This window comes from Ammospiza caudacuta, chromosome 2 (genome assembly GCF_027887145.1).
Source record: "Ammospiza caudacuta isolate bAmmCau1 chromosome 2, bAmmCau1.pri, whole genome shotgun sequence".
Taxonomy (NCBI): Eukaryota; Metazoa; Chordata; class Aves; order Passeriformes; family Passerellidae; genus Ammospiza; species Ammospiza caudacuta.
The window spans coordinates 16,999,124-17,024,392 of record NC_080594.1 but is presented as its reverse complement, the minus strand read 5'-3'; the positions used below and the strand labels follow the sequence as shown (position 1 = coordinate 17,024,392).

The 25,269-nt window shown below is 44.0% G+C and overlaps 1 protein-coding gene across 2 annotated transcripts; it reads right to left on the bottom strand.

Moving 5' to 3' along the window:
- Positions 1–360: 360 nt before the first annotated feature.
- On the bottom strand, positions 361–25,269 carry TMEM45A (transmembrane protein 45A). Of its 2 annotated transcripts, XM_058825652.1 has the most exons (7): positions 25,080–25,269; positions 11,213–11,422; positions 9,089–9,301; positions 7,784–7,968; positions 5,507–5,652; positions 3,568–3,666; positions 361–3,056 (listed from the first exon to the last, which is right to left on the bottom strand). In XM_058825652.1, the coding sequence occupies exons 2-6, from the start codon at positions 11,400–11,402 to the stop codon at positions 3,573–3,575; spliced, it is 828 nt and encodes a 275-aa protein (XP_058681635.1). In that variant the 5' UTR covers positions 11,403–11,422; positions 25,080–25,269; the 3' UTR covers positions 361–3,056; positions 3,568–3,572. The 2 variants fall into 2 exon arrangements, with proteins under 2 accessions (XP_058681635.1, XP_058681634.1); XM_058825651.1 differs by lacking the exon at positions 361–3,056 and having other exon boundaries at positions 3,090–3,666.

The following is a 25,269-nucleotide window of genomic DNA, read 5'->3' as shown; positions in this document are numbered from 1 at the left end:
GAAACATTTTGGGGAAGAGTACCTGATTAAGGTACTTGATCCACTGAAGTTTTTAATGCCTAAGTTTTAAGGATGAGTGAACCTGGAGGATTCAAATTCCTTGCTGTTGTATTTGCTCTTCGTTCATGCTATGTTTAGTTACAAGGGAAAAATAATTTAAATAATACATTTAAATCATTTAAATAGAACAAACATCTCAGTTTCTAATGACAAGGCAGTACTGACCTTTCTTGGATTAAAGTGCAACTTGTTCAAATGCCTGGATGTGTTATGACCAGTTTATCCCATCCCATCCTGTCCCATAAATGTTTATATTTTTTCCCCTGAAAACATGACAGACGTCTTACATGAATAAATCAATTTTATTTAAATAAAATTACAGCTGTATTTTGTCTAGTAAAAACTAACATATAGTTTTTCAAAGGCACCAATATTTAAAAATAATTTAAATTTTCTTGAGAGCAGCTTCCTTTTTCTGAGTGGTGTTTGTAAACTTGTTGGATTTCCCTTCCCTCATTCAACTCAGGCAACACCTGCTGCTTGTGAAATGATGAAGGTTGTACCTTTTTCATTTGGATAGATGCCCCACTGTTCCTGGGCATCTCTCTAGAACACAGGAGAATGGGTCAGGTGTTCCATGTAGCAAAACCTCACTCTGAAATAGGGTGTTCCTCTCCTTTGTGGCACCATACACTTGTCAGGCACAAACCCCACTATGACACTCACTTTCCAGGTACTGCAAATATTAAAAATTAAATTCCACAAACTACTGTTTCTTTGGGACTTCAGGGTCTGTTTTTCCTTGCGTTTCTCCAAGCTTGATAATGCAATGCCACATTTCCTAAAGTAAGGAGAGAGCCTTTTGCACAAACTTGCCCTACATTTCTGTGTCAGACTGCATCAGCCTCCAGTTTCATCTCCTTTGGAGGAGTCTTTGCTAAGCATGGTTGCATCAAAACCAGCAGACATGTGTTGGGCTTATTCACCCAGTTCTGTGATAATTTACAGGAGATTCACAGCAGGGACACAGAGGGAGGTGCAGGCCAAATCCTGCTCAGTTTTTCCCCAAAAAGACCCAGCTCTACAGCCACTGCAGGATAAGGACATAGCCAGAGTCCCCAGCTCCTCCCCAGGGGAGGAACAGTATCAGGCAGCCACTCTCTGTCCAATAAATTCAAGTACTGTCACTTTTTGCTTCTGTAAAAGCAGGGAATTGCTTTCAAAAGGAGATTTTCCTAAGCACCTTCCATGTGCACAACTTGCCCATGAGGTTCACTTCATCAATTGGTTTTATTATTGTGAAAGACTTTTGTAATAATCCCCAAGTTCTCTTTGTTGCACAAACATCATCTCTCTGCCCAGCACTACAGAAGCTTTGTAGCTCAACCATTCTGACAGGAAAAAGGATCTGCCCTTTAAAAACAATCCCCACAATTTAGAGACAACTCTGATGTGGTGAAAAGAAGGAAAGATCCTAACAGGAATACATTTGGCAAATGTATCCCGGCTGCAATTAACAGGCAAGCTCCTCAGGGAAGCCCTGGATCTTCCTTCTCCAGAAAATCTGATTTTAATGGAGCCACAGTCATCAAACTCCAGTCTTAAATTTTCAGAGTGGAGTGAATAGAATCATTTCAGAGTTTGTAATAAGATCCCTGTAAAGCTGAGACACAGAGCTACAAATATACCATACCAATACCTATCTTACAAGAATGTCCTGGGCTTACTAAGGTTTGTGCAAGCTTTACTAAAGTTTGCCAAAATCTCCAAAAGCCCTCAGAGAAAGGCATTGGAAAAGGGCCAAGAATTGCTAAGAAAAGCAATCTTTGGCTAGCAACGTGCAATTTCCTTCTTGACATTTGTAAATGTAGAAATATATGTGAGCCAACTACTCTTGCTTTCCAAAGATTCATCTGGATAATCTGACACCTGGTTACAGGTGTTACTTCACAATACTTGGCAAACACCCAAAATTATTTTGAAACTTAACAACTGAAGTCTTCTAAGAAGACATACAAAAGCTCAGACAGTTTATTGTGCTTTTCATCCCGCTTAGGTTATCTCTTTGGTTTAGAGATACAGCACCTTGATATTTACATGGTATTAAATGTATTTATCAAGAAAAGCAGTGAAGAAATTTGCATTGTTCCTGCCTGTGAGAAGCAAAGTAGTTTCTGATGATCTCCTTCAGAATAAACACCACCACTGATTTTAGAAAGGCACTGACAAAGATGACAGACTAAAATACAGCATTAACAGCGTGTGCAGCTTGTAAAGGTGCTCCTTGAAAAGGGGGAGATAAAAGGTAGATCTTAAAAGTGAAATAAATATTTATGTTGTATTGAAGGTAAAGTAGTTTTAGAAAAAGCCTGTAAGGATTTTTTGGGATCCCTTTGAGGTACAAACTATTTTATTAGCTAGCTTTTTTAAGCAATCCTCTTGCTGCCATTGGCCATGAACACTATGCTTTTCACTAAATCAGTTTGTATGGAGAAAATAAATGCAATCAAAAGCGGTGATTTTTTTTTTAATTCCCTCACTGGAGTTGGTAGCTGGTATGGAGCTACTAAAAGGCAACATCTGCCCTCCCACAGCTCACAATGCAGCAGTGCAGGCTGCCTGGTGGCTGAAGGGTGATACAGGGAAAGGGATGCAAAACCATCTCATCCTGCCCACAGAGCAGAATTACCCTCTCCTGACTCAGGTGGTGGCTCACATGTCTGCTGTGAATCCTGCAGAAAACCACCAAATTCCACCTGAGGAAAGGAAACAGCTTTTGGAAAGAAACTAGTTTTGCAGCCAGGTGCTGCCTGACTGGACACCCCTCAGCCTTTCTGGAAAAGAAATTGTTCCAGGCACTAAGGGAAGGCAGGGTCACTTCCACTGCCTTGGAAATTCCAAGGATAGCAAAGAAACAGGACTGGCTAGGCACAAGCACAAACAACCACAATGGGTTTTGATCACCATGCACATCTTTGGTCCTCCTGCCAGGTTTGGTGGTGTCTCTGCTCATTCTTCAGTGAACCACTCAGTGGGTTCACAGTGAGAAGTTCTTCCTGTTTAACATAAAGCCACAAGCAGAGACACAAAATTGTTACACAGAACAGCTGCAAGACTGTGGTTTCTTTATCTTGTTCTACTGTTATCCAGGTCTGCACAGTTATCTATCCACAGGTACTTGCAGGGCAACCAACACACATATTTAGACACCCTGATTATGGAAACTTCAAGTCCAGCAGCGGCTGAAAAACATATTGCTTAGCTTTTAATAAGGCAAACATACAGACTTCACTGTGCCACCTCATCCACATCAAGTCTGTCTAATACTAGTCTGATTTTCTGTGAAGCATGTGATAAGCAATGTACTAGTGCAACCACCATGAATCAATATCAAGCTTACCCTTCACAAAAAAAACCAAAACCAACAACTGTGTAGATGTAGACATCATAGGGGATTGATATTTGCAAAGCAAGTCATAGTAAAGAACGAATAAGATGGCAAAAAAAAGTAGAAATGAGGTATCAATTAGCCTAATGGTTGGAGTGGGCAAACTGGTCAAGACCTACTCATGCTAAATTTCTTCTTCTGACTCATGATCTCGTTCAGATGTTTTCAGTAAACCCATTTCCATGGACTGGGATTGCTTGACCTTCGAATGGACCGCCCTGGAAACAGCAACAACAAAAGATGTCAATAGTAACTCAAAGGCTCATCTGACCATTTTTTATATTGTAAAATCCTGCTTAACTCTGGTATCTCATCAGTTCTCAGGGTCTCTAGCTGGTCAGATTGACCCTGAGAAGAGTTAGAAAGTCTCTTTTCCCAGCCTGGCAGTCAAAGAATGAGTCAGAACTCTTCATTTCTAGGTCTCAAGGTTGTTTATTGTTCCTTATCCATAAAATTCTTTCTCCTGTTCTGCTGAGGTCCGTCCAGCAAGACAGTCCGAGGCACTTTGCCTGCCCCCAGGGCGGTGTTATCTTTTTATACTAAAAACGATGTGTACTACAATTACTTGCCAATACCTGTCACCTATGTTAGACAGTGAGCTGCTACTCTAAACCAATCTAAAAGTGCCATCATCACCCAGAACATGGAGGCCAAGAAGAAGAAGGAGAAAGGCAGGATACGCCCAGATTCCTCCATCTTGCCCCCTGAACCCCCATTCTAAAAACCCCAAAATCTACTTTTTCACCCCGTGATAAATTCACTATCATTCTACTTAAACTTTTGTGGCATGTAGTTCTTCAGATAAGGTTGGTAACTGTTTTTTCCAAGGGCTAAATCAAAGGCGCGGGGTCTTGGGCTCTGTGCCAAGGTCTGTGAGCCCCCTGGGCAGGGGCTCGAGCCCTCCAGGACAGCCAGAGGAATTTCCTGGGTTCCAACATTCAGTGAGTTAGGATGACTCATTCTGTCCTTAGGAAGTGCTGCCTTTACTGATCCATCCTGACTGTACAGCTTGCAAGCTCTTGTTCCTAAGGACATATCCCAGAGCACTCCAAACAAACCTCAGTGAACCCTCCAGAAGGTTCAGTGTCATGCAGGAGCTGTGCACTCTTGGGAAGGGACCACAAAGCTGTGAGAAAGAGCCTGGCCAAACCACCCTCAGAGGGGAACTCTGCCAGTGTGCCGTGTCCAACCTTCTCTGGGGCCTCATCTGATGCTGCAGCAGCCACTGGTCCCAGCATCAGAAGGGACCAGAGATTGCTGCCCCTTTCTCAAGAGCTGCCCCTCTTTACACAGCAAAGCAGTTACCCAGCCTCGAGTGCTGGTGCCTTTCAGACTGAGACACAAAAGGAACTGGCACCTCAGTGCAAATCAAGACTGGAAGAGCTATGTATTTAACAGGATTAAATAGGGCTATTAGGATGGTAGGGGTGAGAAGCATGTTTAGGACACTGCCGGAAAAGGCTTGGTAATGTCCTGTGGACAGAAGGTGATTGCATTCTGTGATCTGATGGCAGAGGTATTTTTACAATTTAACACTGCAGTTGGAATTTTGTCAGAATTAGCACTGGGCAGTGAGGAAAAGGGCAAACTTTAGATGTTAGGCAGTGAAAATGACCAGTGAAAAAAAAAATCAGGTTTGATCACAGGAAGTTTCTAGCAGGAATTCTGTGTAATAATCTTCACAGTAAAGCCATGAAGCCTGCTCTCTAAGCCACTTATAATTAGCAGAGATGAGCAGTTGGAGTCTGCAGGTAAAAAAATCTCCTACTTCTGACTTTATAGGCACTTACAAATGTGGAAGACTATTGGTGCTCATTTTATGTGAGATGTATATGTGCTATACTATCAGAGCTGCATTTATGGATGAATTTTTTCCCCTTTTTACTGAAGCAATGTCATGTGCTTTTCATTGATTACTAATAACTGTTTTTATTTTACCTTGCAAAACAATTACTTACTTCATAGAAGCCCTTTCATTTGTCAGGGAAACTTTTCTAAAATAAACCTACTAGACTAAATAGACAAATCACCAAAGTTTCAGTGTTTCAAGTAACTTACCAGCTGACAATTGTGTAATTCACTGCAAGTATAAGAAAAGCAAAAGCATAATGCCAGCAATAGCACATGGTCAGGAACATCATGTTAGTGTGATCTGTCTGATTCCACTCTGGGCTTCCATTTGGAGGATAAAGCACAAAGCCAATCTGTAATAAAATAAAAGAGATTGAGTACATGTAATTTGATGAGCATCCTGTGCCATATCGTGTTTTATGCTACCCATCACAAGGCAGACATTTAATTTTCTTATGGTGTTGCTTATTTCTGTGTTTACTATTAAAAACAATTTTGTAGTCAATCTCAGGTGTGATGGAACACTTTAAACAGCTCTGTGCAGAAATGCCTTTGAAGATAAAGTGACAGTCCCAGAGACCCAGTGCTCTTGCCCAGAAAATTAAGGAGCCTGCCCAACATCCCAGCCCTGCAACCATCACAATTATGCACTGCAAGGAGAGGGGCTGGTGCTCAGCCCTGTGTGCTCTGAACTGAAATCTCCTCATGGATCAGAAAAGCTGCCTGGCCATTTGCACTGCCTCCCTTCTTCCCAGCACTGGCTGGGAATGCATTACAGCGCTGGGAAGATGAATAATCAAAGAACAAATAAAGGGGAGCCACAATTCTATTTCTTCTGGGCCATCCAAGGGAAAGGTCAGAAATGGCATAAAAATGGAGCTTCCTTATGCATGACTGTAAGTTCATGTGAAATACATAGCTGATTTTTTATTCAGAGCTGGGAAAGATCAGATTCATATTTGTGCATAAAATGGGAAAATGGTGAATCCTGTGGCTATGCAGGGTTTGCATTACAAACACCAACCCTCTGTACTGCTTAGTACTATTCAAAGTCCTCACTCAGCAGTTTAGCTGGGAATTTAGAAACTGGGAAGAGGAGAGGAAGAAGGAGGGGAGTGAATTTTGCATTTCCATGCAGAGAATTCAATGAATGAGGGTGTTGATGATGCAGAAAGAAAGTCCCTTAACCTTTTACAAATTTCCTGTGCTGCAGCCAGTGTGTGGTTTTCAGTCACACAGATGGTTGAAGTCTGATGAAGGTGTGAAAAAAGCCACACTTAATTTCTTCTATTTTTAGTACTTCGATTTTTACTTTGAAACAAAACCCACATTGTCTCTAGAGCTAAAGAAATAGTCTGTTCTAAAATTAGATTAGGCAGAAAACAATGCATAAATGGTTGCATCTATTCCTCCTGTGTAAAGTTTCTTAAATCACTGGCTGGAAGTTTGCAAACAAGAAAATAAAACAGCAAGTGCTGCAGCATCACATTCTTGAGTTCACTTATAGAAAAACACAGCCAGTGCTGAGGTCTGTCTCCATGCCAGAGAAAGCATTTAAATATTTGATTTGGTGCTGAGTGTCCAGTTCTCCTAAGAAACAGCAAACATTTTTATTCATCTTGTCTGGCCAGCACAGAAAAAAGGGAAGCCAGTCTAGACACGCCGGAAGGAAAAATCACTGGAGTGACCTCAATTCCCCACTATAAGATGAAACACCATCAGCACCAATGCTCCTATTTCTGTTACAAACTCCTAGCAGCTCCTTAAATCTGTCTCTTGTTCTGACAGCAGAGAAAGAGTCACTGTCAAATATTTGTTATTGGATAGACTCATGAGTAAGTGAGGGCATGGAAGCTGCATTTTGAAGAGTCCTTTCAGGAGCCACATCCCTGAAATATCAAAGTGTTGGCTGTTCTTTTTTCTGCTCAGCTGCCAGAGCACTAGAAAAGCAGGAGGCTTTACACTACCTAGTCTCCTAATGAGAATCTGTAATTTAAGTACCTTTTGGCAATGTCAATGAGGCCTTTGCCTCACCTGTCCTGGGTGTCTGGTCCAGCAGCTGACAGTAGAGACTCTCTTTGTAAAGAATAACATCTATTTCCATGCTCTAAAATCACTGTCACTTGGCTGGCAAAATTGGAACAGGATGTTACAGGGATCAGAGAGCTCTGTAACATGGAGAACTCAAGGAAAACACTTAAGCTTCTTTATTGATTCAAATAAAAGGCACTTGAAGATAAAAGTACTTCTCATAGCCATTTTACAGAAGAAGCTTCTTCTTCTTCTTCTGTAAGATGGCTATGAGAAGTACTTTTATCTCTTAAAAGGATTTTTTTTTCTGCATCTCTTTAAAGTAACTTATTTTTTGTAAGTCTTTGGAGGTCTGTGTTTAAAAGGCTTATTGATAACCTGTGAAACATCTGCAAAGGGTTAAATGACTGATTTTGGTGAGGAAGAAATTACAAAGGCAGAAAAGTCACCCACCTGCCAGAACCAGCTGCCCTGCAATATGCAGAGGCTTGTACGGAGCATCTCTAGCACGATACTGCCACGGAAAAACACTTCCAAAAATATGCAGGCGGCAGCTCCAAAGATAGCAAATAGCAGTAACTGATGAACATGGACATCCAGCATGGCTCTCCCATGAAGATGGTAGCAGAAGAGAAAACCTGGAATAAATTGTGATCAGTTTAAGATAATTTCCTCCCTTGCAATTTCCCTCCATCTGCTTTTAGAAAACAGTGAAACGTTTCTGGCATTTCTCTTTATGCCAGTATCATCTTCACTCACACTGGCTTTAGCTAACCAGTTGTGCACCATGTCAGTACCTGCAGCAAACACATGCCTGAGCTACTGAGCCCTTACCCAAAACAGGCTTTTGCTGCTATTTCCATAACATTTCTGTTGCTGTCTAAGCAGGTAGGAAAGCTAGGATACACCTCTACAATGCAGGATCATGACCTGGGCAGTGTAAGGAGGGCCAAGACTGATCTTTTTGTGATCTCCTTGAAGTGTTTCAGGGAGTGAAACAGGCAGCTCCCAGAGGGTCATTCTGCAAGGCTGATTTGAGATTCCCAGACTGTCCTGGATTGCCAAGCAAATTCTATCCTATTTACCATCTGTGTGGCAGTTGTCTTCTGTTCATTGGGCAGTTTTCCTTATCTCTTCCACAACCACTCCTCCTCTGGGGAGACATCTGCTGATAACAGGCTACTGAATGTCACTGCATGACTGAGAAGAACTACAGCATCCCATTGTGAGATGCTCCACCCAGAGGGAGGAGCCAAGCATTCCTACCCAGATATAATCTGGAGATTCTGGAACACCAGCATGGCTTCTCCACTGGATTCCCAGAGGAGCAGCTGCCTCTTCTTCCACTGGATCTTCAGAGGAAGACTACACCCTTTTCTACAGGATCCCTGCTCCAACAGTGTCTGTCACTCCAGGAGCACTGCAGCCACAATTCCAATTGGAATGCTACCAACACCCTGACCCACAGGGTGTCAGGTTGTGTTCTGACTCTGTCAGTGTTGCTTTAGTTTACTGCATTGTTTATTTTATCTTTTTATTTTCTTCCCTAATAAAAACTGCTATTCCTGCTCCCATATTTTTGCCAGAGAGCCCCTTAATTTAAAATTTATAGCAATTCAGAGGGAGGGGGTTTACATTTTCCATTTCAGGGAAGGCTCCTGCCTTCCTTAGCAGACACCTGTCTTTCCAAACCAAGACACAGACCAATGATCAATCCGCAGGATTCATGCACATGCCTGCAGGGAGAGGTAAACTGACCTTCAATGAAGACTGCTATGGAAAGCATCATCCTGTCCATGGCTGCTGGCAGCGCGTTGGTGCCGTGAGCCACGATGTCCACCAGCCCTGAAATGCCATAGAAGAGGTACATGGTGGCATGCTGCCAGTTCATCAAGTGGTCCCAGTGCTTCTTCTCGTAGTTGTACAGCTTCAGATGAGGTCCATCAGGAACAAACTGCTCAGCCACCATCCCTGTGCATGAAACAAGAAGGAAAACCATTTGTTCTGGTGCTTAAGGTATAAACTGATGGCAAGTCTTTACCCAAACAGTAGAGGCAGCAATACATCCCCATGCAGCATAATGCCAGTAAGTTTGGGGTTTTAGCATCGCATAATCTGGAGAGTGGAGGGCCAGGGGAAATCAGGCTTCAGCTCCACTCCTGGTGGAACTACTTGCATCTTGCAGTTTCCAGCAATGAAAACGTAAACAGCTTATTCTGTGCTGCTTTTTCTTCTTTTAAACAATTGCTATTGTAGTAGTCCTCTGACCAAATCATTCAGCTGCCTTTTCCAATGGTTCAAACATGAGCATAACACATGCTGAAGTCTCCAAAAGAAAGATTTACCATTTCAGCGCCCTGCCACATGCAGGATGACAGAGTTCAGACTCTTAATTCAAAGGGAATTTTTCCTCTAAAGCCATAAAAGGAAAACCCTCCACCGTGCAGAGTTATTAAAAGTCCCATGGGAATGTACAGGGAGTGAGAATTTGAATCACTGCCCCACTCTCTCCCTTACCTTGGCCCCTCAGTGTTTTGCTAACTAGCTGAGGTACTCCAGCAAGGGAAAACTGCTTTTAAATGCTTTATATGATCAATGAAGTTTGGGGAGGGTTTAAAAGTTGTTCTGCTTTTAAAACATAAAAGCTGATTACATTGTTTATAAAGCACAGGCCAGCATCCTGCTGTAAAAACAGATATGCTGTAGAGCAAATGCAGTGTTGTTTCACCTTTATTTCCAGTTTTCCTAACATGGAAACAGCAGGTTTTACTCCTGATGCCTTTATGTCTGTCTTAGCCAAGCAGCTTTTCCATACTTTTGATTTGAATTGGAATTTCCATATGTTAAAATAAGAACTTGTGGTTTCAAAATGAAAATAAAACCAGTACATTAATGTTTTAGCCGCCAAACTACCTCTAGCCACAGACTGGTAGATTTGTAGGAAAGGTGCCCACAATCACGCCTCAAAATGAATGCTGTTATTTAGATTTTTATCATTTTCTAATGATAAAACTGTAGACACAGCATCCCTTCAGTACTGATATATCTTAACAGAGAGGAAGGAAAAGCAAGTACAAGACTTTGTCACAGCCTGCACCTTGATTAGAAATGAGGCAACTCTGGCCATTTAAAGAAGAGTAGACAAATAGAATCTAGGAGTGCAAAAATGCTTAAAATTTAGCTATTTTTCAACTTGACCTGCAGGTGCTGAGCTCCTCAGTTCCCCTGTTGTTTAGTTTACTCACCCTCTAAAGCCAAATCACTACCACACAGCCTGTCAGGATGTAAAAAACATTTTCAGCCAGCTACACAGCTCCCAAAACCATCCCAGTGGGTTTGCACCAGGCCTGGACACAACAGAAGGACAAACAGCTCCCCACACCCCATCACAACAGTCCTGCAGCAATAAGAGCTGGAGTTCAGTCTTTTTGTGTGAATATTTTCACTTTTGACTGAGATTAATCAAAAAATCATCTGCATCATTTACATATTTTATCAATAAACCAGTGGAGGCTTCCAACACCTGAGGTGGTTGAATTCAAAATAGAAAAGCAACACCTTCACTGTCTGGTGCTCCCAGTGTGCACATGGAGCCCCTTGCCTAAACATCTTGTCTCCCTCCCTGAACAGTGAACAGTACATGAGCACTGAGATGGGGTCAGGAGCAGTCAAGTGGTCCAGAGTGGTCAGAAGACCTCACAGAAGCTCCAGAAGAGCACTATGGATGGAAACCCTGTTATGGCCACAGCTGTGTAATAACAGCATTTCTCAGTGGTTAAAGGGCAAAAGAGCAGAACAAAAGGAGATTCATTTTGTCAGAGAACAAAATTTAAAGCAAAAAGTGTTAGAAGGTACAGCCTGCCCTTAATCCACCTCACTTACCAATGAGGGCAAAGACAGCTTTGATGATGCCCTCCACAAACTCCAGGCGCTGGAATCCTGCCCTGGAACCAAGGTAGCAAACGTTCTTGTTCTTTCTGCAGGCGTACTTCAGTGGGTACTTCACTGACCACCACAGGCCAAAAAGAAGGAAAAAGCTTCCAGGGAGGGCATGCCCTTTGAAATTGCCCATGGTTTTCTGCTAGGCAATACCTGAGGGAGAAACAGAGACTGGCTATGGGAATAGTGGGAGAATTCTGTGGATTATCATTCTAAAGTATCTTCTTGCATAGATCAAACAGGTGTCACTGAACTGAGTACTCACAGTTAATTTAAAAATAAATTTGGGTACCTCTTCCCAGCCACTCTCCCCAGTTTCACAGCTTTGCAGAAGCAGCAGAGCAGCTGACCTGAAATGCAGAGCTGGCAGCCAGCAGGGTAGGAGAAGGAAAAGCCATGGCACACTGTGTCTTGCTGTAGAAGTTGTGCTAGCAAAAGAGAGAACCTATATACTCACTATGTATCCATCAAATGGGTAAATATTCACTAGTAAATTGTATTTTTTTATTTCAATCCTTGTTGTCTTGTTATGACTTACTAACATGAAGTAATTCTCATTATTTTATGGGTGAGTTATGCACCCACCACTAGATATATATTATCAAGTACATCAAGTGCACTTTTGTGTGCACTTGATGTACTTGATAATATATATCTAGTGGTGGGTGCATAAAATGTGACAAGGTTACTACCTGGTCAGGATTATGTAGTAATTTAAAAGCAGTGCCATTCATAATCCTAGTAATTCTGGTCATCATCCCAAAATCTGGGATAGTTGCCTTTGAGCCAGTGGCTTCTTCATTAAAATGACAGTTCTAACATTAAATTGCAATTTTTCTTTAAAATATTGTAAATTGAGTTATTGTGCCTCATGCCCCAAAGGCACACTGAGTCTCTGCACAGGCAGCGCTCAAGAATAACATCTTTAGAAGGACTGGCAGTCTGTACTTTCTGTTATTATTGTTGCTGACCTAAAAGTTCAATTGCCTCACTGCACTGGAGCTGTCTGGCTATGAATGGAACATGGAAGCTCTAGTATATTTTTCTTTTTCATGAGTATTTCCTATGGTCAGCCCTGCATAAGAAGTTTTAAACTGCAGCTTCTGGGCCATGGAGCACTTTCAGGGTTCATGTAAGGCTGTCTAGTCTGTGTGAGCCCTCTCCTATTTCTGGAGGCTAAACTCCACTGAAAACTTTAGAGTTTTTTTAAGAAGCGAAACTTTTGCACATGCACAGGCCCTGGAGTTCTCCTAAGACTATCCCAACTGCATGAGGAAAGTGGCCTCTATAGCCACAAAGAAAAGAAAATATGACTGTTCATGCATAGCATGAGTCTGGCCTGATTTAAACAGGATGCAATCCTGCAGCCCCTGCCTGTCCCCTCCTCTTCCAGAGCTGAACTCTCCCACTCTAAGGGCTGCTGGGTGGGAGAGGTGAGCTTTAAAAGCTTTCCCTGGGTAATGAATAATGAATAAAGTCTTAACTAATTTCTAGGGAAGCACTGGGGAAGCACAAGAGCAGAGAAATGTGATGCTGGTTGCCCAAGCAAGACCATTCCTGGGTGTGCCCCTGCAGGTGTTGCAGAGTCTGGTGTGTGTATGTGGAAGTTGGGAAGGAGAGCGTGTGGAGATGGGAAGCATCCCCTGCCAGGCACGGGGCAGCCAAAGGGAGCACAAGGGACATGTTTGTGAAATACAGAGCTGTGTTTCATGTCAGGTACAAACAGGCAACATGTGTGTTTGTGATTGTGAGATGTGTGGAGACCAACAATGGGAGAGTTGTGAATTCTAATAATAACTGAGGAAAGTAAAGCATGGAAAAAGGCTTTGAACGTATCTTTTGCTTGCAATTAACCCTGGTTGATTTAGGAGCATTTGAATTAAAGTGTTAAGGATGCTGCTTTTTGCTTGTAGTTAATCCATAAAGAGTACTGCAATAATAACCTTTTGAAGTATAATTTTAGAATATTGCTTGTATCCATGATACTGTAGCTTTGGAATATATATAAAGGAAATATGCTTATCTCACACTTTAATAAAGCAGAGAAAAACAGCTTGAGAAAGGAAGATGAACATCACCTCAAGGATTTATAGTTTCGACCAAGGGAAGCTGGACATCACTGTTATGAGACTTATAGTCTTTGGAATTAAAAGGTGGACCCACATCTGGGGAGCTGGACTTCATCCACCAGATGGGATTCATCTTTCTTCTTTTGGAAACCAGACCACCACCACATGGGATACTCCTTTTGGGATACATCCTGAGAAAAACTAAATCACCATAGTGTATAGAACTGTGACGTAAAAAATGGGACTATAAACTGCTGATGAGTAAAAATTGGAAATAGAAACTGCTGAGAAAGCTTATGAGTACCCCTATAAATGCCTGTAAGCCTCAACTATCGGTGTGCAGCTGGAGGGAAAACTTCGCCCGCTGTACCCAGCACTGTATTGCTCATACTTTACCATATTAATTAATAAATTGATTGTTGCTTGAGTATTGGCCTAGTCAAGCTTCTTATTCATAGCATGTTTATGGACAAAATATAAAGGACTCCCACTTGGGGTTCCTGCTGTGTGGGGAAGGCCTCCAGCAGCTGAGGGTCCAGGAGCTGGGAGAGCCTTTCTCTGCCTCCTCTGCCTCCCCACCACCCTTAAAGCTCTGCTGAGTTGCTGCCTGTGTGTTTTATTGCAGGTGGGGAAAACACTGCTCACCCTGCAGCAGCCCACAGCACAGTGGGGCTCTCACTGGTGAGGTTTGGGAACCTCAGCCCCACAGGTGGGACCCAGCCCTTGCTGTCTCAGCCTAGAGGTTCTTTCTTCATTTTGGGACAACTTCAGTTCAAAGACTGACCTGCCTGCACATCCCTGCCAGTATTCCCTGCACTGCTGTTTGCCTCAATAAAGGGCAGCACTTAACAGCTTTAGACAGTGCTCTAAACTTTGCTTTAACCTTTAAAATACTTATTTTGCTATTCAGACCTTAATTTCTGAGGTCTTTTAACATGCTGGCCTGGAAGGTATTGCTGTCTTTTCAGTCACATTGGTCTTTTCCCTTCTTTGACTGAAAGGAAGAGGGGAGGAGAGGGGAGTGGCTTTTCCTCACCACATCTCACCTCACTGAGCACAGCTCATTGACAAGACTTTATTCATTATCATTATGATTCACCACAGGTACAAAGCAGTTCAAAAGGAACAATTTGCCCTGTACTGCACATCAAAGCAAAACAATTGATTAGAAAGATAAATAGATAAATGAAACCTCTGAATAACCTTCCCTTAGGAGAGTACAGCTACAGTAGGAGTGAAATGAAGAATTGTGTTGAGATCATTTGTAGTAAAACTTCAAAAGCAATTCTTAATCTGTAAATTCACACCTGGGTTACCTAGATTTTTAAACACTGGAGGATTTTTCTGCACTAAATCTGAGCAAACTATCAAGAAACTTTGTTTTGAACTATTTTTTGCCTTTCAAAACAAGCAAAAAGAAGAAAAGACTGATACAGCAGCTGATGTTCCACATCCAGTGTAAACAAAATGGAACCAGAAAAATTACTTTTTTGCTAAAAGAAGTGCAATCACATATTGTTAGCTTTAGAGGGTGTCAACTTCAGACTGAGTTCATCCAAAGGTGTTAGGGATTTTTTGTAGGATTTCTCTAGAAAGACACAGATCAGTTCTGATGGCCAGCTGTTGTGGCAAACCTTTGGTATGCTGCATCTCAACACAGCTGGTTTCAGAAAGGAGTTATACAACTTACCCTTTAAAGTTTTAGTGAACTTAAAAACATCATGACAGGGCTTGCCTTAAACTGAATAAACTTCCAATTCATGAGTTTTCTCTTTTCAGGCCTGAGAGCTCCTTCTGGTGAGTCTAGAAGTCACCTGCCAACACCCACTGTTTGGAAGTGACTGAGAAGTTTTGTCTGCAAATAAACTGGGGGATATTGCACAATTTGGGGGCTTAGCATGAAACTGAGGATATGGTGAGGCTGAGCCCAGCCTCCTCAGTAGGAAAGTCACTGTGGGGTCCGGAGATGCATCTGGGAGGTGGAAGGCAGAGAGGACAACAATGGGAGGTGAAAGGAGAGGAGAACAATATGTCAATATGTTTCCATGAGGCACTTTGGCATTCCCCTGTGCAGCCTGGGACAAAACATCTGCCAGGTCTTCTGCGCAGCTTGAGAGCCAGACAGTTTTGGAACAGCAGGTGCTATTTATTGGATAAAGGTGGCATCAGCGTGTTATGACAATTCTTGATGAATTTGAGGGCTTATTTTTACAGAGCCTTATCAGTCTATATCTGCAATGTCAGACTGATGCTGCAGGATGTGCAAAGCCAAGACCCTCTCTTTTACCCTCAGTGATTTCAGGGCCAAGGCTGTTGGCAGAGCCACAGCCACGTTCTCAGCAGCAAACATTCCTTGCTGCCCACAGCCCTCCCTAGAGTTCACCATCTTAGACTGGATATCAGGAGAAATTTCTGCACTGAAAGAACTGTCAAGCCACTGCCCAGGATCATCATTCCTGGAGGTATTTAAAAGGAATGGAGAGGTGGCTCCTGGGGCGTTGTTTAGTGGAGGACTTGGCAGTGCTGTGTTAATGGTTGGACTCAATAACCTGAAAGGTTCTTCTCCTACCTAAACAATTCTGTGATTCTGTGGTCTGCCAGAGCTGTAAGCAGAGTTTATCCACAGCCAGGGGCCATGAGGCCTGGCCCCAAAGCTACCCAGTGCCACAGGTTCCACACACATTCCTTTAGCTGGTGACCTGCTTCACAACTTCAATTCTGTCCAAATCCTTCTCCTAACCCTGCCAGGCAAAGGTAGTGGTTCTGATGCCTACAAAAGATACACAGACATCAAAAGGCACACAGCTGGCATCACAGAATCACAGAACCACTAGATTGGAAGAGACCTTCATGATCATCAAGTCCAACCCAGCCCTACCACCTTGACTAAACCACGGCATCAAGTGCCACATCCAGTCTTTTTTTTCACACATCCAGGGATGGTGACTCCACCACCTCCCTGGGGAAGCCATTCCAGACTTTTATCACTCTTTCTGTAAGAAAGTTTTTCCTAATATCCAGCCTATTATCCAACCCTTGGCACAGTTTAAGACCGTGTCCTCTTATTCTGTCCATTGATGTCTGGAGAAAGAGACCAACCCCACCTGACTACAAACACCTTTCAGGAAGTTTTAGAGGGTGATAAGGTCACCCCTGAGTCTCCTTTTCTCCAGGCTAAACACCCCCAGCTCCCTCAGTGGTTCCTCACAGGGTTTGTGTTCCCAGCCCCTCTCCAGCCTCGTTGCCTCCCCTGGACGCGCTCAAGCATCTCAAGGTCCTTCCCAAACTGAGGGGCCAGAACTGGACACAGCACTCAAGGTGTGGCCTCACCAGTGCCCAGGGCAGGGGCAGAATGACCTCCCTGCTCCTGCTGGCCACACTGTTCCTGACACAGGCCAGGAGCCTTTGGCCTTCTTGGCCACCTGGGCACACTGCTGGCTCATGTTCATGTCAGCCAGTGCCCCCAGGGCCCTTTCTGCCTGGGCACTGTCCAGCCACCCCCTATAACATTGCAGGGAGTTATTGTGGCCAAAATACAGGACTTGACAATTTCTCAGGGGAACTGGAGAAAAAGGTAATTAGGCATAATTATGGCAACAAACTCAATCGTTAAGGTAGTTTATAAATTTTAAGTACCAGCCAATGTTTCTGCAGCTGATTGGAATAAAGAACAAGAATAATTCACAGAATAATTTACAGGTACCCATGAATGTGAGATGCTTTTTTTTTAATGTGAGAACTCCAAGCATAGTTTTTCTTGCCATAACCACAGAAAGCACAGCATGATTAAGGTTTTTCCAGTAATCAGAAAGCTGCACGATATTGCAAAATAAGTTTTACATCCCCACTTTGCCAAACCAATATAGGCTGTTCACAGCTGCCAACAAATTCCCCATGTAGCCATAAAGCTTTGTGTACCTGGGCTGCTCATCCCTCTGTTCAGGCTTACTCTGTTCTTACTCCTTGGGGTCAGAAGGGAACATGGCATTCCACTGAAACAGGAGGCTTCCAAGTGAGCACCCAAGAAAAGGTGTGCATTTTTGTGGCTATTAAGAGCTGCCTTTTTAGCCTGAAAATTATCTCACGCTATCAGAAGCACGAAAGGCAGGCAAGAAATAGACACAGATGGTCGATTTAAATATCCTCAGATGGTTTGGGGAGAGATGTTTTGTAATATTTACCAGTTTGATTTCTGATCTCCAGTTTCGTGGGGTCCAAGGCAAGACTTGCAAGTGCTGAGGAGCAACCCTACCTGCCACCTGGTTACTCAGAAGGCTTCTCCATTGCTTCTGGAAGAGCTAGGTTAGCTTCCCTTTGATCCCTTTTCCCTTTAAAGGACAGACAGAGGTTTAGGCAGCACAACCTCCATGGGCCAGGGACATGAGCAGGAGCTGAGCCAGAGCCTGCCCTGCAGCAGGCAGCTTCCCTTCCCTGCACATTCTCCTGCCACAGCACTATGCCCTGCAATTTCCTGTGTTTGTCAAGCCCTGGGGGATTCTACAGACTGCAGACCAGAAATGTGGATTTCTTTTCCAGAAATGACACAAGCTATAAAGACACAAACTCACTCTGCTGCAATGCTTCCATTTCTGCTGCACAACCATATCACAACAAAGGTTAAGCTCAAAGGTTAAACATCACCATTTTTTTCTTCCATATGCTAGATTAGAAATGATGTGGAGTTTATAATATTTGATGGGAAATGTTTATTTATCCATAACAGCTGTGGGAATGGATTGTGATATTGGTGAGAATGATGTAGCCAGATAAGAGGAGGAAATAACAATTGTAGGCATTTTCTAATCAGTGCACAAGCTGTGATCATACAGCTTCTACAAAAAATAGAAACCAGCAAAGCTGAAATGCATATAAAACAAAGAAAATCACAGCCAAGTTTAATTAAGTACCAAAGTTTCCTACTTGCAGCTAAAGATCTATTCTTGAGGCAAGTGCCTTTTGTCCTGCAGCCCTTGTGCAAACACCACAGCCAGCCAGGCTGATTGAAAAACTGTCTGTTCCAAGTACAATGTTCACTAAACCCACTCCTGGTTTCATGTCATGACTGAAAGCATTTCAGAGATTACAGCTCCGTGTTTCCAGATGAGATCACTGCTCTGGTGTTAAGGAAATGCTCAGCTGGCACCTACAGCTGCTTTAGAATTAGATGGAAGTGTGTACTGTGTGTATGAATGAAAGCAGGACAAAGACTGAAATGCTGGAAAGTGACAGAACAGCCTTGGTGGGTTTGGCTTAGGGGTGTGTGGGAGATAAAGATTTTCAGGTAATGAAAATAAAAAGAAATGTCATAAACACACATCTCCAAAGTGTGTAGGAGAAGAATTCAAGCTTTGAGAGAATCTTCAGGCCTAGATGAAAAGCAAAAATCCCAGAGGTAATGACCAGAAATCTATCTGCTGGCCCTAGAAAGAAGGGACTCTGGGACACAACCTCCCACAGTGATGAGTTTGTGCCCACAACTTCTACCTCTCTATTCTTTTTCAGTGCCTCATATCTGTCAGAGACTCTTCCTCCCCAGATACTTGCCAGCCCTCGGAGTGCTCCTCACTGTGTTTGTTATCTCCCGTGACCCTGCATTTTCTGGCTCTCTTTCCCTGTTCCCTGCACATCTGCTGGCTGTTTCTGCTCCCAGAGATGAGCAGGCTATCTCCAGGGGTTACCCGGGGACAACAAGTACTACATAACAATCTCATCATTGGCTCCTGATATCTGAGCAGCTGCTCCTCTGGGGATATGAAATTTTTAGTCCTCAGAACTGCCAAAACGAGCCTTTCTCTGAGCACCACAAGTTCAAAAAACTTACACACAAAGTAAACCTGGTAAGTGCATGGGACACACGAGAGTAATTTTTTCCTAGGAAAGATTCATAGTTCCTGTATTGGTCATAAAGCCTGTTATTTCCTAGCACTGGCTGAAATGAAGGGACAAATGTCAGGGAACTGCTGCAGGTACAGCAGTACTGCCCCTGCTGGGACCAGGTTTGGCTCCAGCCACCACAGCCCCTTCCAGGCCCCACTGGGGTGCCCCTCCATGGGTCTCCCAGGCAGGGCAGCAGTTCCCTGCCCCACAGAGGGTCACTGCAGGCTGCTGCCCTCCAGCTGAGGGGCTGCAGCTCCTCCCAGCCTGGCAGGTTTTGGCTGTGTGTGGCAGAGTGCTGCCAGAGAGAGGGCATGAGGAGGGACATGCTGAGACATCCTGCTGCTCTTCACTAACAGCTGAGAGCATCTCCCCTGTCCTGGCCACCCAGAGCTGGGCTCAGCTGGAGCTCTTAGTGCTTCCCTGTTTTAACCCGAGTTGTGCTGGCTAGTGACATTCCTGTATGTACTCACTCTCCTTTTGAAGTCAATTCCTTTTATCACAGAACCACAAAATCATGAAATTACAGAATGGGTAATGCTGGAAGGGACTTCTGCAGGTCATCTCGTCCAACCCCCCTGCTAAAGGGGTTTATCTAGAGCAGGTTGCCCAGGATTGCATCCAGACAGGTCTTGAATATCTCCAGTGGGGGAGAATCCACAACCTCTCTGGACAACCTGTTCCAGTGCTCGGCCACCTGCACAGGAAGGAAGTTTTTCATCATGTTCAGGTGGAATTTCCTTTATTTCAGTTTGTGCCCATTGTCCCTTGTCCTGTCACCAGGCACCACTGATAAGATTCTGGCATCATCCTCTTGACACCAACCCTTCGGATACCTGGATGTGATTCCCTCTCAGCTGTCTCTTTTCTCCAGGCTGAACAGGCCCAGCTCCCTCAGCTGCTTCTCTGAACAGAGATGCTCCAGTCTTCTAATCTTCCTTGTAGCCTTCTGCTGGACCCTCTTCAGTAATTCTTTGTCTTCCTTGAACTCAGGAGCCCAGAACTGGACACAGCACCCCAGATGGGGCCTCACCAGGGCAGACTAGTGGGGGAGAATCACCCCTGTTCTTTAAAACAGCCCAGTCACTTCAATGGCCAACCTCTGCAGGACTCTAGCTGTTCCTGGAGTTCCATGGTCCAGCACTAGGAAGATTTCTCCATGGCTTTGCTACAAAAGCCAGTTCTGTAGGGTGTAATATCTGACTCCTCTTTGTCTTCCCAGTTGTGTTCACTTACATGTTCTTTGCTTCCTAGGAGGGAAAAGGCTTCCTAGGCTAGGAAAATGTCAAGAGAACAAAAGTTTGGTGTATCAACTGATGATTTAGAGATCAGAGCCCTGCTCTGGAGAGGAAATGAAATAAAATATGGATTGGTTTCTGTTGGCATCTTTTTCATAGGCCTCCTCCTACAGCATCTTGACAGTACAGTTGGGGTTCCAGTGGAATGGTCTCATAAAATAGCAAAGCTGACAGGACACTAGACTATGGAAAATATTTCTAATAAACACTAATGACCACTTGGGCTGTGAAAGATCCTGCATTTGGCACTGACAAAGCTCTTTACAGACTCTTAGAAGTTACTGCAATTGTTATTTATGTCTCCAAACACTTACAGACAAGAAGACACAACTCCAAAAAAGGGGGAAGTCTACTGAGAAAACTCAATGTTTGAGTGGTCTTTAATGAATATTTTCCACCAGCAAAGAAGCCATATCTGAAAGAAAGCTCTGTGCTTAGAGGAGGACAGGTCACAGAATCACAGAATGAATTAGCTTGGAGAGCACCTCTCACATCACTGAGTCCAGCCTTTGATCACCACCCTGCCAGCTACACCACAGGGCACTGACTGGCACAGCCAGCCTGTCCTTCAACACCTCCAGGGACAGAGACTCCACCACCTCCCTGGGTGGTCCAATCCAATGTCTAATCACCCTTCCTGTGAAGAAATTCTTCCTAATGTCCAACTGAAACCTCTCCAGGCGCAGCTTAAGCCTATGCCCTTTTAATCTGTCCCTCCTTGCCTGGGAGAAGAGGCAGACCCACCCCTGGCTACAGCCTCCTTCCAGGCAGCTGCAGAGGAGGTAGAGGAGGGGTGAAGGCATCAAGGTGTGGAGTACAGGGCTCGCTGACCCCAATGAGTCAAGGGTTTCTCCCTTACAACAACTACTGGTGACAGTGCAGAAAAGGCATTAGAATTTTTCTTCATTATGTACAGGACCAGATATTGGGGTGCTGAAGCCTTTGAATGAGAAACTGGATTACAAAGAAGACCCTGTTTTAAGGAATCACCAAACACTAATAAAATATGGGAAGCAGAATTGTCATCTGTGCTGTGTGCATCAGTAAGCTTTCATCTTGAGGACAGTCCCAAGTTGACAAAAATGGGAAGGGAGCTCATATCAACAAATGTGAGGTCATTATTAAATCATTGATGGTTTTAATAGGAAGGATTTGTTTTTCTTACTGAAAAACTACAAAGAGACTCAGCTTCCTAATGCACAGCTCATACCATACAGCTCATACTTGGGCAACAAGCAGGTGACACTTGTAAGAGCTGAACGTCTCAGGTCCCTTGCAGGGGAGAAGGCTGGAAACATGGGACACATGTCCAGAATATTGGATTCTGCTGTGACACTGTGCTTCATTTTGCTGTCTCATCCCATAGAGAACCAGCCACTTGCTCATGAATCTCTGCTTTCTGAAGCTATTCCTTTAAGTATTCATAACCTTCTGATAAAGTTATAGAATAGTTTGTGTTGGAAGGAACCTTTCCACCAGTCTGGGCAACCAGTGCCAGTGTCTCACCATCCTCCTCACAAAAATTTTCTTTCTTATACCTAATCTAAGTAGACCCTCTTTTAGTTTAAAACCCTATTGTCCTATCAACAAGCCCTACTAAAAAGACTGTCTCCATCTTCAGCCACCCCATTTGTCTTTGCAGTACAGTTAGGTAGTGTGAGCCCTCATTGCAAACAAAGTGATTAAAAATAAATGTTTAAATTTTATGGATTTGAAGATTGTAACCAATTCTATGAGTGCTTGGGGCTTACAGCATTCTGCTGTGGTAAGAAAAAAATATATTAAAATTTTCTTATCAGTAATTTCCCCAAAGCTGTGCAACAGAGCAGGTGGGGTTTGCACCTAGAGCTTTGCCCTGACTAACCTGCCTTTGTACCTTGAAGTTTCCTCTGCAGTCTTGTCTGTCTGTCTCCGGCTACCTGATAATACTGCTTCTCCAAGAGGAGCCAAATGCACTGCCCCTACCAGCTATAGCCTGGGGGAGCACACTATCAACAGCAGAAAGCTGTGTGGATGAAAACCAGAAAGAGAAGCACTAATAAATAAATGGGAGTGTTGGCAAGGCAGTCTGAAACATTGCTGCTAGCTGGGAGAAATGGCTGGCTGGCTTTGCCCAGCTAGAAGAGACAAAATGCTTGAGAGGTTGTCGGTTTCTCGGCTGTTTAGGTGGCCTGGAAAGGCTCGGGGATGGCCTTGAAGAGCCCGCGCTTCAAAGGACGAGAAGAGACTTCAGATCTTTTCTTGGTCTCGGTGTTTATTAATTGTTTATCTAAAAGATTTTCTCTCGGCCCAACAGAGGTCTGCACAGCAGCCAGCCATGAGCACACTGAGAGCCCCTGGGGCGGTCACCTATCTTTATACTTGAAGTTACGTACACAATATTTATTATTTTTCCCCAATACCTTTTACCCTTATTAACCAGTGCACTTTTAGTAATAACCAATCCCAAAGTGCCAACATCACCACAGAAGATGGAGGCCAAGAAGAAGAAGAACAGGACATGCCCCAATTCCTCCATCTTACTTCTTTAGACCCCCCCTGTACAGAAATCCTAAACCCTGTGTCTCACTCTCTAATTAACTTATCCCTTCACCATTCACCCAGTGAAATCCTCCTATCCTCATACAGGTGTCGTCTCCTGTGTAGGATCAAAGTCCAGCCACCAGACACTTCTGGCAACATTCCAGGACTCCCGAGCCCCCCAAGGGTGGTCTCGGCCACTCTGCACCTCAGTCCTGAGGTGCTGAGATCCCACAAGAGGTGTAGTTCCATTTTACAGGACGACCTCAAACTCATTACACTGGAATCAGTTTGTGCTAACACAACATTAGCAGAGACTGAAGAGTCCTCCATGATACAGCAGCAGCAGCTTCAGCTCCTGCAACCCCTCCAACAACACGATTAACAGAGAAAGCAAACCCAGCAAGATCCTCTTCCAAAACCACTGGCATTACAGATGCTACTACAGTTTGCCTTAGAAATGTCTCAAGTGCAAGGTGATTTGGAGCAAGAGTTTTAGAAGTGTTGCTCAGATAACATTAAAGTGTTACAGCAGGCCCTGATTAAGGCATAAATTGATAAAAGGGACTTAAGTCTCCTTTTTACCTTCTGGAGCCAAAAGCAGCACCAGGACCCAAGGTCTGGATAGAGCTGCCCCTGCAGAGAGTCACTCTACTGAAAGCAAAGGTATTTCAAAGCCAATGTCAAATTATTTGTAATTCCCTGGTTTAGGAGCTCGTCTTGGAAGAGACAGTCAAAATTACTCCTGCTGCCAGCTGCAAGAGAGCATGAGTGTGTTTGGTCACGTGTCAGAAAAAGGAGCCAGTTGACAGGAGTTCCAGCACTGAGAAGTCTTGGTTCAGGCACCTCCTCAGGCTGGAACAAGGAGCCCATTTTTGCCCTGCTGCACTGGCCATCTGCAGCACGGGCTCAAAACACCAGATTTCTGTGCAGAAACAGAGTAAACAGCAGTTTGCCTAAACACAGGCATAATTATTCCAGCCACTCAAGGTTCTTTTGAGTTTTCTTCCCCAGCAGTTATTTCTACCCACAGTTTCCATAACTTTGGAGAGAAATCTGTTTGGTTTGCCCAGCTTCATTTGTAAAGAGAAAAATACAGGAAAAGCCACACAAGCAACCCTGAAAAGCAGCAAAAGACATCTGAGCAAACTTCTGAAAGGTAACTCCAGTCAGTGATGAATTTGCATCTAAAATGGATATTGGAAACATTCCTTTTACAAAGTACTTGCAGTGTTCTGGACTACAACTTGTGCCATAATTTAAAGAGTTCCACAGAAACAGCAATATATAAGGTGATGCAAACAAAGTTATACGTAGAGGAGAAATCACAAGTCCTAAGTATGCAAATGCATGGTAATAATCAAACACTTGGTTTAAAAAGTAAAAAGCAGAAATACTTTGGTCTTAAGTACTTCAGTTCCCAAACTCTTCAGAAAGCCCTTAATCAAAAAGATAATATTTCTTTTATACCATGTCAAGTACTAAGTGTTATTAGAGCAAAATATGATTTATTGATGGAAAAGTTGAAACAATATGGAACATATCCAGGGATGGAAAGTGTTTTTCTGAGGGTTATTCCGTTTCGAAATAAAATAAAGAGGCTGAGATAATTTTAGGGTTTCTCTCATAGAGTAGGAAGTACGTTTAAATTCTTTTAATTTTGCCTGGAAATTCAAGTTTGGATCTACATCTCCACTTAATGCATCCAGGAGGGAGGGAGAGGGGTAAAACAAAATCACGTAGTAAACTTAGAACTGAGCCGAACACTTAATCTCCCCTTTGTTAAACCATCCAGAACCCGGGCTGCAGCCCCCTGCCCATGGGGCAGAACGCCCCGGCCGCTGCAGGGGCCGCGCTCGCATTTCACCGCCGGCAGCCGGGTGAAGCCATTGCTGATTTGCCGTCCCGTCCGCGCTGCTCACCTCACCAGTGCCCCCGAGGAGCGAGCGGAGGCGAACATGGAGTATTTGTCCTTTCCCCGGGCAAGATCCGACATCCCCCGCCCTGCCGTCACCCCGGCCGGGATCGGGGCCGCCGGGCTGCCCTTACCTGCGCCGCGCCCTCCCGCGCAGCCCCTTCTCCGCCTTCTTCTTTCCTTCCTTCCTTGCCCCTCCCGGGGGTCTCGCTGCCGGTCCGGGCAGTGCCGGGGCAGGACCCTCCCTGCGGCTGCGGGCCCGGGATGCGCCGCGGCCGCTCCAGATGTTGGCGCCGCGGCCGCTCCAGATGTTCCCCCGGCGGC